This window comes from Echinops telfairi, unplaced genomic scaffold (assembly GCF_000313985.2).
Source record: "Echinops telfairi isolate 266 unplaced genomic scaffold, ASM31398v2 ScPeMD7_7475;HRSCAF=8513, whole genome shotgun sequence".
Classification (NCBI taxonomy): domain Eukaryota; kingdom Metazoa; phylum Chordata; class Mammalia; order Afrosoricida; family Tenrecidae; genus Echinops; species Echinops telfairi.
Window position 1 is genome coordinate 273624 of NW_022111379.1, and position 11338 is coordinate 284961.

Below are 11338 nucleotides of genomic sequence, written 5' to 3' on the forward strand. Positions count from 1 at the left end.
AAGAGAGATTTACAGCCTCAGAAACCCAAAGGGGCAGTTCTACTTTGCCCTATGGGGTCACCTGTGTCAGAATTGACTCGATGGCAGTGGTTTTCATGGCTCTTTGGATGGATGCCCTGACTTTAACTCAAGATTTCAGACTGAGTAAAGGTGTTCTGTGACCATCATGAACACAAAATAGCTGTCTGTACACCTAGGAAGTTCTTTACCAGTCTTTCAGTAACAACCTGAACTGGAGATTTTGGATTATATGGGGAAGTATCTACATACGAATGGGGGAACTATACAGGAGGGTTACGTTCTAAGCTGGTACTTGCATTCTGTACCAAACCTCAATTTCTCAATTCCAGACAACTCGTAGGCTACCACTGAACCAGACCAGTGTCCTCTGGTGCTCACCCTTCACACCAGATTGGAAGATTACTGATGGGCCTTGGGAAGAACCTATGACTGGTCCAATCTGGAATGTTCCGAGACTGGCCTCACATTCTTCCTGAGCTGCCTGGATTGCCATTACGACATTCAGAAGAACGAAGCTAAGGAGCACTGTGCATCCTCTGGAAACCCGAAGGCAGGAAGTCACAGTGCTTGAAGCCAGTTTAACCTTGCTGAGCCCGATTAAATGAGCAAATACATTCGGATGGATACGGCAAAGGCTAAAAAAACAGTAAAGGAGTGTCCAGTCTTAACACTACTGAACTGAAACCCAAACCATCCTTATAGAAACACACAATTTCAAAGACAGTACAGAGAAAATGTCTTCCATGTCAGCTAGCCAGAGGTTAGTACCAGCAAGGACGGAACTGTTAACGTCTACCAGATCCAGAAGTTTAACGGTATGCCCCATCCAGACTGTCTGCAATGGAATCTGCCAAAAAATAAAATGAAACAAAGTGTGAGGGACAAAGTATCCCACTCAGAATTCGTTTTCAACCACTATCTTGTGTTAATATGGCCAGACTTCTGCCAACTACAGAGGATTAGGAATTCTGTCTATTCGTTTTATAGAACAGAAAGGGAGCCCTCAGCATCAGCTTTTGAATGTACACCTTAAATGTTGTTCATGGCAGAATCGTGATTAGAATCTGTGATCTTCTCAAGTAGAAAGAAAATGCTTCAAAAATGATGGTGGCGGCATATGTACAAATGTGCTTGACACAATGGATGAATGGATGATTGTGATAACAGATGTAAGAACCCCCAAAAGTATTTAAAAAAGAACCTGTGATCTTGAGCAAGTCAACACTCAGTCACTGACTATGTACATGAAGCCTCAACAGGACAATGAGGTGGTCATTGCTGCACCGAGTGGACAGCCTCGTGAAGGAAGCGGGCATGCTGCAACGTTCAAGGGCAGTTCTCCACTTAGGCCACATTAACAACAGCGGAAGTCCATTTCCAACCACATGTGGTAGGTTGCATGGTTCAGACAACACAAAACGCTATCAAGATTGGGGGATAAAAACCCATTTGTCAAAGAGGAGCCCTGTGGTGCAATAGGCTACATCCTGGGTTGCTAACCACATGGAAAGCAGTTTGAAATCACCAGCCCCTCTGTGGAAAGAAGAGGAGGCTTCCTACTTCTATGAAGAATGACAGTCTTGGGCTCCCAGGGCCAGTCCTGGTCTGTCGGACAGGGTCACTGCGCGCCGTCAGCTACGAGTCCCATCAGCTCAAGAGCAGTGACTTTGGTTTGGTTTGGTTTTGTCAAAGCACTGAGAATTTACCTCAGATATTTTCACACACTTACCGGGTCAAATTCCAGAGTTTAATAATTTGATTGTAAAAAGTCAGGCAGAGGAAAAGGTGTACTAGAAAAAGCATTGAATTGGAATTAGAAAGCTCAGGTTCATTGTTTAGTGAATGGGTAACCCTACGCTAGCCACCTCATTTCTGTTCTCATCGGTGAAACAAAGATGGTCAAATACGGTTATTTGAAACAGCAAAAAAATGTCTCTGAAAGTGCTGTGATTTCTAAGGACCTTATAAAAACTCAAGGCGCAGAAATTACTTTTAAAATGCATTTCAGACTTCCTGAGGTTGGTTTGGGGGCAGCAGTTGGTTCAGAGGTAGAGTTCTTGTCTTCCATGTAGGACACCCAGCCTCGATTCCCAGCTTGCGCACCTCGCGCACACTGCTATGACACCGAACAGCTTTCCACAGCGTTCTCACACCAGGCTGGACTAGGAAAAAAGGTCTGGTGTCTCCTTCCACAGATCAGTCGAGGAGAACACCGTGGTCCAATTCTGTTGTGCGCGGGCCTAACTCAGTGACAGCTAACCACAACTTCAGTTGATGAGATTCATTCCTGAATAAAATATTTAGGACGTGAATCACATACACACACACACACACACACACACACACACACAAACATGGCGACAATTAGGTAAAACTGCAATCTGACCTCTGACTTACTATGTTTCCAATGGCACGGGCAAGTCTGAGTATTTGCTCTGCTGTTTGTTCCTCCCATCTTACACAGCTGGTACTGACGGAAATCTTAGGGGCTAGAAGATAAAGCCAATAAAAAGAATGGAAATCAGGTTCAATATCTGGGAACTGATCATTACTGAAGCTGAATGATAGGTTCCAGAGACTCATTAGTCTCTACTTTTACATGTCTGAAGTTTTCCATAACGACAAAGGAAAAATAAACACGTAAACCATACAAATACTGTACACAAACACACAGATGAAGTTTTCCGTAAACTGGAGCAGCCAGGCCCTTCTAACTATGACACGAAATCTAGAAGTATGATGGAGGAAATGAGTCCCTTTCCCTGGCTTTTTGGCTTGGTTCTTTGGGGAAACAACTTGGTAGATTCCCTCCCCCTCAGCCCCCATTCCTTCAGGAGTTCCCTTATCTTTTCCCAAGTTGTCTACCCCAGGAGGCTGTTATTTTTGTGCAGGTTGACTGACATTTCCTGGATAAACTTCTGACAACTCGACGATATTTTTTGTCTGAACCTGGGGTACAGCCTGCTCTGGGATTGGTGCAAATCTTACAATGGTTGGCTAAGATACTATGCACCTGAAGTGACTATGGTCCGATGAAGGGGATTGGTCCATTTGTGGTCCTGTTGGGAGGGTCATGCCTTGAAATTGAAAAGGGGCTGGGTATATATGCAGCCAACCCCAGAGGTTACCAACCTGAAGGAGAGGAGAAAAGGCAGGAGGTGTGAGGTGAGGAACCTCCTAAAACAGGCCAGGAGCTGTCACACTGGAGCCAGGGACGGGGCTGCAGGGGAACCTGTGGGAGCGCCAGTGGTGACAGGTGAGGGCTGAGGGCCCTTCGGCAGAGCCCATGGAGACAGCAGAAGTGCACAGCGAGGCAAACAGCTGAGAGCGCTGAACAAAGGTGCTGTACCGCTCTAACAGCGGAGCGGCCAATGGCCGAAGGGGCTGCCAGGCTGAGAGGGGCCAGAAAGCCATCCTGCACTGGAGGAGAGGTGTTCTCCACTTCGGGGGCGCAGTCCAGACTTTGTCTACAAGCTTCCTGAGCCTGACGGTAGCCTGTTGATCCTGACCACAGTCATACCTCGTTGCTTCCTTAACAAACCACTGAACTCTAAGTGTGGTCTTTGAGTTTGATGTGGTAGCTGCAAGAGAATGATCAAACCCAGCAAGGAAGTGGAGTGCCTGAAGAAGGAAGGGTATAACTGATGTCAGAAATGATTAAAAAAAAAAAGTTAGAGATGTGTCTGACCTCTGCCTCATAGGGTTTAGCTTTGGGATGACGTTACATGAGATCTGATATTACAAGAAGCAATTTTAAAAGGCTGAAAATTTTACAAAGTAAAAATAAACATTTGCAAGCCAAAAGTCAAAACCTACATAGTAAACTGAAAGAATGTATTTGCAATTTATATCACAAAGGTGCAATTTATAAATACTGAGAAGAAAAGGACCTAGAACTTGATAGAATAATGGGCAAAAGACAGACAGTTAGGGGTAGGAGGGAATAGCCCTTAAACATTTTCAAAGATCCTTAACATCACTCAAAAACCCAAAACCAAACTCTCCACCAAGTCCATTCTCATAGTGACCCTACCTACGATTTCAAGACTATTAATCTTTGTGGCAGACAGCCTCACCTTTTTCTCATGGAGTGGCTGGTGAATTTGAACTGCCGACCCTTGGTGAGCAGCCCAACACCTCATGCACACTGCCACATCTTTCTCCACTGAGCAGCCATTGGGTTTGAACCCCTCACCTTCCAGCTAGCTGCTACCCAGGTTCCTACCTATTAAATTAGGAAGTAATAAACATGTATGTTTATTTGTTGTAGTACTTGAAATAGTAAGAAGTTGAACACCCAAGTGTCCATTAATAACAGATCTTGTTAAATAGATTATAACACAGCCACACAACTCACAACGAAGAGTTCACAGGACAACCGTAACAAGGGCCATCTCTCATGATCTCCAGGATGTAATGCTACATTTAAAAAGGGATAAAAGAATACATATTTCATAGCACCTTTTAAGTAAGAAAAAAAGGAAAAATAAGATTATATGACTTTTTGCTTATCTTGGTAAAAGGAAATATCTAAAAGCTGGTTCAGAAACTAATGATCTCCAAGAAGTTCTGAAGACAGTAGCCACACTCTAAAACCACAAACCTTCAGAGAAATTGTAAAACCATAAACAGGTTTTATTAGTAGTAATAATATTTCATTAATGTGGATAAACCCGGAGGATATTAAGCTGAGTGAAATTAGTCAATCACAAAAGGATAAATACTGTATGAAACCATTCTTATAAAAAGTCAAGAACAGGCTTTTACACTTACAGAAATTACCAGGGAGAGAGCGGAAGACTCCTTGGCTAGCGTACAGACAGTGTTGGCAGGTGTGAAGGAGGGAGGTCCATAAGAAAGGATGGAGGCAGGGAAGACAGTGGGAGGGCTGCAGAGTTAAAGGCAATAGAGACCAACACTGTGGTAGACACTCTTCCCCACAGCATGTGCTCATTTTGTGTCGGCATCATGTTTCGTAGTTCTCACAACATATCAAACTTTTTCACAATGTTATACTCAGTAAGCTACAAAACCCCTCACTACCATGGAGCCAATTCTCACACTGGTTTCTTCAAAGTCAATGTATGAAGGGGGAAAAAACAAACCGAAAAAAAGTGGTAGAATTATTCTAGAATAAATAGAAGCAAAACAATTCATCGCAATATATATATATATTTTAAATGCAGATATATATATATATAAATATATTTTAAATGCAGCTATATATATATATATAAATATATTTTAAATGCAGCTATATATATATATATTTTCTAGACAACTTGGAAATTTTAATTATGAACTAGCTATTCAATGCAATTAGGTAACTTTTCATTTTTTTCTTTGGAGATGCACACTCAAGTATTTATGGGTCAAAGGTCATGATGCTTACTTCAAATGACTAAGCAAAAAGTAAAATATATAATACACACACTCATAAAAAGAACACATGGCCAAACACTTGCCCTCTCCGAAGTAAATACGTATTTATTGTGCTAGTTTTTCAACTTATCTCTAATACTATTCAAAATAAAAAACTGGAAAAAAATGTTCCAATCCTTCATGAGGTGACGTGCTAAGGAGGAGAGACCTCACTAGCCAAAGACATAGAAGCGGGCATTCAACCCTTCGCTGCCTCTCAGGTCTGGAGCCAACTTTCAGCCAAAAAGTAGGCAGGCCTGTGAGAGGGACAAGACTCGGGACCCCACGCAAACTCACTGCCATCAAGTCCAGGCCAGCTCAAAGCCACCCCTGTAGGCTTCCAAGACTATAGCTGTTTACAGAAGCAGAAAACTGGTCTTTCTCTAGAAGAGTGGTTTCGAACGGTGACCTGACCTTGCAGATAGCAGCCCAATGCATAACCACTACACCACCAAAGTTCCTTCAAAACTAGGGAGGTACATACCCCATATCAATCATTTGAGGTTAAAAGGACAGCTTGACCCAAGGACCAAATTCAGAAGGGGTGGAATGGAGGAGGATTGGAAATGGGAATACAGAAGTATGATAAGTGATGTTATATTGTGGAGGTTGCAATTAACGATATGTAAGTCTCCACTTACCATATGTCACCCCCTCAGTTGGCTGCTGCCTTCCACTGTTCAAACTTTCAGGTAAATTTTTCAAAACGGAAATAAGCTACCAAAAAAAAAAAGGTAGAATAATATAAGCCAAATGAACAGAAAGACAAAAGCAAGAACACATTATATGTCAGTACCATGAGAGTACCTAAAAACTTAAATGGCCTTAAACTCTGCAGGTAAGTGTCTACTCAGAGGAGCTTTCTCTCAGAAGAACTTCCAGAGGATGCTGGGCTTTGCTTGGCTGTGCACGTCCCTGTACCAGGACAACCTGAGGTCAGGCAACCACACCTGCACCCATAGGAAGGCAGGATATGAAGCCTCAGGAAGGAGAATGTACTCCGGAGCCACGCTGCTCTCAGTTCAAGTCCCTAACCAGGTCTTCGTGGAAAAGGCATTCCACTTCTCCGTGGCCTTCAATGTATACAGCAATCAACAGCAAAAACTCCCTCAAGGCCTTGGGGACGGCAGCCGTTATTAAAGTGGCATTTCCCAGGTAAGTGCCTAGGACTGGAAGTACTGGTTGTTCAGTTGGGAAAAACATTTTCTTCTGTTTAGTTAACTAATTTGTATGAAAATCATTAAGAATTTGCACAGACCCGGATGTACACACAGTCATGAGCTATATGAAGCCAGAGAGACTCAGAGGTCATTTATTGCCAGAGGCAGCACAGCTCCAGGGCACACGGGGCAGATGGCTGGAACAACAGTAGAGACGTGAGAAGAAAGCTCACAGTCACTTAAGGAAAGGGAGATCGGGCACATCTAGCAGAGTGTCATTGTGTGCTGTACAGCCGATTTTGACTCAGAACAATGCCGCCCTGTGACAAGGTAGAACTGCCCCACAGGTTTGCCAGGCTGGCATTTTCACAGGCACAGGTCACCTGGCCTTTCCATTGCACCACCATGAGAATGGGGACAGTGAAACAAGGACATTTCAGAGGCCTTGCTATGAAACAGGAAGGCTTCTGGAAGTCTATAGGACCTTCCATTCCCATTTCATCCATTTGGCCATGAACTTTTGGAAGCCCCTTCATAGAGTGGACCATGAAAAGGCACCAGTTTCATTTAGAAGCTTTCGTTAAGTACCTCCTCCATATAAATTCTCAAAGCCTTACATGGGGTCACCAATGCCAAACTAGTTTTTGTTTATTTATTTAATTTCACACATCTTAAAACTATTCCTTTTGCTATAACCACTTAGGAAACCTACTAGGTAAATACTAAAGCGGTAGGATATTGGGAAACCATACCATGTTGGCACCCAGTCTGGCTAACACGGCCTCCAGTTCCTTTGCGGTGCTCTTGGGTGGCACGGGAATAGTCTCCTGTTTGAGAATTGGACCTACATCAAACCTAGTGAAAAATCAGAAGTAAACAGCATGATTAATTGTTCAGACCAACATACACGGCTGCCTACATGAATGTTTACCTACCACAAGTGTAGCTTAACCCCAGCCATGAACCGGACTATTAGCCATGCATAAAGGAGAAATGTCGGTTTGAAAGAAAGAAAAACAAAAACTGGCCAGTACTTAGATTTTAAATTCATTTTTTCTTAAAGGAAGAAAGCATACGGTTACATATCTGGGATTTAGTTGAAATTATATATAGTTCTATCATTAGCAGCAATAGTATGAAAAATTCCCTATAGACTGATACTACAGGGAAAAATATTTATTTTCCCAGGATGTTCAAATAGAAAATTAATAATTAATACTTTCCATATTTTCTTCCTCAAAGGACAAAAGTTTTGCCTTGATAGTAATCACTGAGGACTTAAGTAGATGGAAGTGTATTTGAAGTCCCCCAACTCTGACATTCTACATCAGGTTCCATAAACATCAGCCATTAGTAGCATGCTTGACTTTAAACATCTAACTTTGTGGGTCTGTTTATTCTATTTTTTAAACTGTAAGCTTTAAAAAAATGTTTATTCTGAGAAATTCCCAAACCCAACTCACTGCCACTGAGTTGATTCCGACTCATACTTACATTCACAAAACAGTGATTAGTACGAGCCCCCAATAAAATGATTTTTAAAAGACAGTGATTAGTACAGTGAGTCATCATATACACATTGCCTAGATTTAAAATGAACAAGTTTCAGCCTCTCTTTCCCTGATGTTAAAATCAAAACAGTCTGCTGTGCCTGCAAACTCGTGCACGGCTTCTTTCTGGACACAGGATGATGAAAACCAAACACACAAGCACCAAGATAAACTCCCGGCCGTCGAGGTGATTCCGACACATTCTGACTCTCTAGGGCAGGGGAGAACTGCCCCTGTAGGTTTCCGAGACTGTACTTCTTTGTGGGAGGAGAAAAGCCTCATCTTTCTCCCCTGGAGCAGCCAGTGATTTTGAACTGCAGACCTTGTGGTTAACAGCTCAACACATAAGCACTACATCACCAGGGCTTATGTTAGCTGATGAAAGCAGAGGCTAAATAACTGTTCAAGCAATTATGAAATGGTAGGCATGGTATAAAAATTGTTTTAGGGGGGTGGGAATTAAAAAAAAATTGTTTTAGACAATTCCACTATACACTGGCACACATTGTAATCTGAATTCAGGTTCCAAAAGAATTCCAAGCAGTTTATAAAGCATGGCCAGCAGAACAAAGATTCTGATCAACTAACCCTGAAGTCTCTCTTGCATGCACGTTGTAGTGGCCAGCTGTAATAATTTATAGACTAAACAGATAAAACAAATTTGTTACATAACATAAATATATATAATAGTAAATAAAATATATAAGTGCAACAAATTTATACAATAAAAATGTGTCTATTATAACAACTAAAAAGTGAAAACTTTCATGAGAACTTTAAGGAGACATGGCCTAAATGAAACAGGGTATCAGGAAGAAACAGAAGGGGCCGGACAAGAGAAGCACCCTGGAATTACAGTTGTGAACAGGCACCACCCAGAACACTTTCTGCTCCCAAAAAGACTGACATCAACATTTAAAAAGAAAGGGAAGTGTGCTGTACCTTTTGGGTCTAATTTGCATAATCGTCACTCCAGTAATGGCATCTCCATGGAGCACGGTATGGATGATAGGGGCTGGACCCCGCCACCTTGGGAGGCAGCTGGGATGGATGTTCAATATGCCACTGAGTTAAAAAAAAAGCAGGAATTAGCTTCCAAGTGGGATTTCTCATTTCGCAACTCCTGCATACATTGTCAGGCTAATTTTCGTCATTACACTTTCCCAGGCATTTTGAAAACCAGCTAAATCTGAGATGACCTAACAGGAAGGAGTCAGCATATGCTCCCCTCCCATCACAGTCAATTCATTTGCATAAAAAACAATGACTCAAAACAGAGCAGGCACAACTACCCATTCACTGTTCCACAACTCATGCGGTGTGGAAGCTTTTTAATTTAAAAAGTTTTCCTTATTATACGAGAATCACTCAAACTTTATTGATCACAGGGAGAAGAACTATATTTATATTCAGTCATTGCATCCTCATGTCACTTAATTTGCATAAAGAAATGTCTAAAACATGCTTCTTAAATCCTCACCAAATGATCTATTTACCCCAACACGCCCACCATCCACTGATGAGTGACTGAATACGTTAGCAACTTGCCCTCAGTCTCCTTCACTCTGGGTGTGCTCTTGAGCGTGTACAGGTGTGAGCCTTTTTACATTGCCAAGTTCCACTGTTCAGTCTTGTTCTTCCTCCAACCAGTACTGACTGAGCACAGCTTATGTGTGGGCTCGGTTCTGAGTGCTGGGGTATGTGGCAAGGAATCAAACAAACAAACACGTCTGCGCTCAGAGTGGGAGACAAGGATTTAAAAAACTTCGTAAAAAGCGTGTCAGCTAATGGCTGACAAGCACTCTGAAGAAAAAGAAGAGACAGGGATAAAGGAGTGGTGGGTGGGAGGTGACACTGGCGCAGAGATGGCAAGATCAGGGATTCAGCCAGGTCGATGCAGGGCAGAAAGCTCCCCTCAAAGAGGATCGGAGGAAAGAAAATGCCGGCACGTTCACGGCACAGCAAGGAGGCAGTGAGGCAGCAGTGGAATGAACTTGGGTACAGTAATGGCTGGTGAGGGCCAGAGAGGCGGACCAGGCCAGTGTGGGGTCTCATAGCAACAGAATGACTTGACTTTTATTCTGAATGGGAAATCATCAGATTTGGGGGGACATGATCTGAAATTAAGCTTTACAAGGATCACTCTGTCAGCTGGGGTGGTTGTCACACTTGAGGGCTGAGTGCAGCAGAGACGAGTCAGGCGGCTCCTCCGAGAGTACAGGCCAGAGCAGCAGCAGGGGAATGGTGAGATGCAACCAGACTCAGAACTGGATCTGGTGTGTAAAGTAAGGCATCAAAGATGGCGCTAAGGTGTGGGGCCTGAGCAAGTAGAGGGATCGAGTTGCAGTTAACTGAGATGAAGAATTGAGAAGGTGCAAGTTTGCAGTCAAAAGTTCTGAACTTTGGTTTTCAATGTGAGCTCTCCATCCAATATCCCAGCAAGGTAGTAGCGGCAATTATGTACTGGGCGTCTGGAGTTGGGAGAGCAGTTTGGGCAGGAGGGACAAATGTGGGAGTTGCCGGAATATGCATGCGGAATTTAAATGAGGCTGGATAAAAGCCCAGCGTGATAAGAAGCTTAATACATTTTGACAATTCAAGCCACTAGTAGTGTCTTCAAAGAGAAAATGAACTAAACTTTACCAAACTTTAAATTACTGGTCCACTTATAATGACCAGGGGCTTTCTATGTATTCCTTATAACTCAGACTTACTAGGGAAACTTAAGAATAAGGGCCTCACTCAAAAGGCGGCCAAAGGAAGCCACCACTCCAACATCGTACTCCCCAGCCCCCACGGCGGGCCACTCGTGCACCGGAAGCCGGGACTGCACAGCGTAACGCTTCACAGGCAGGCCTTTTGGTGACGGGGAGGGCACGGTGACCACCTCCAGGTTTTCTATGAGTTCTTCCTCTTTGTTTTCCCTACATTGGAAAGGTTGGAAGAAAAAATGAGTTAGTATTACAGGTCATGACTCAAAGACAGGTGATTTCACACCTCTAAGGTACAGTTATGATTAAATTCACTTAGTAGTCCTAATGATCAGAACTAGTGCCAACGAGGAACTTTTTATGTAATTTTAATTATTAAAAACAAATTTTTTAATAAATCATTTTATTGGGGGCTCGTACAACTCTTATCACAATCCATCCATCCATCCATTGTGTCAAGCACATTTCTACATTT

At 42.8% G+C, this 11338-nt stretch overlaps 1 protein-coding gene across 1 annotated transcript in view; it reads right to left on the reverse strand.

The window, feature by feature from the left end:
* Positions 1–22: 22 nt before the first annotated feature.
* The window catches only part of MTFMT (mitochondrial methionyl-tRNA formyltransferase), a 45068-nt gene continuing 33752 nt past the window's right edge, over positions 23–11338 (reverse strand). The window contains exons 2-7 of the mRNA XM_004711985.2: positions 10867–11076; positions 9095–9217; positions 7355–7457; positions 6084–6159; positions 2419–2510; positions 23–868 (exon numbers count right to left, since the gene is read on the reverse strand). Coding sequence (XP_004712042.2) covers positions 692–868; positions 2419–2510; positions 6084–6159; positions 7355–7457; positions 9095–9217; positions 10867–11076 — 781 coding nt within the window. The 3' untranslated portion in view covers positions 23–691. The remainder of the gene's footprint in view (positions 869–2418; positions 2511–6083; positions 6160–7354; positions 7458–9094; positions 9218–10866; positions 11077–11338) is intronic.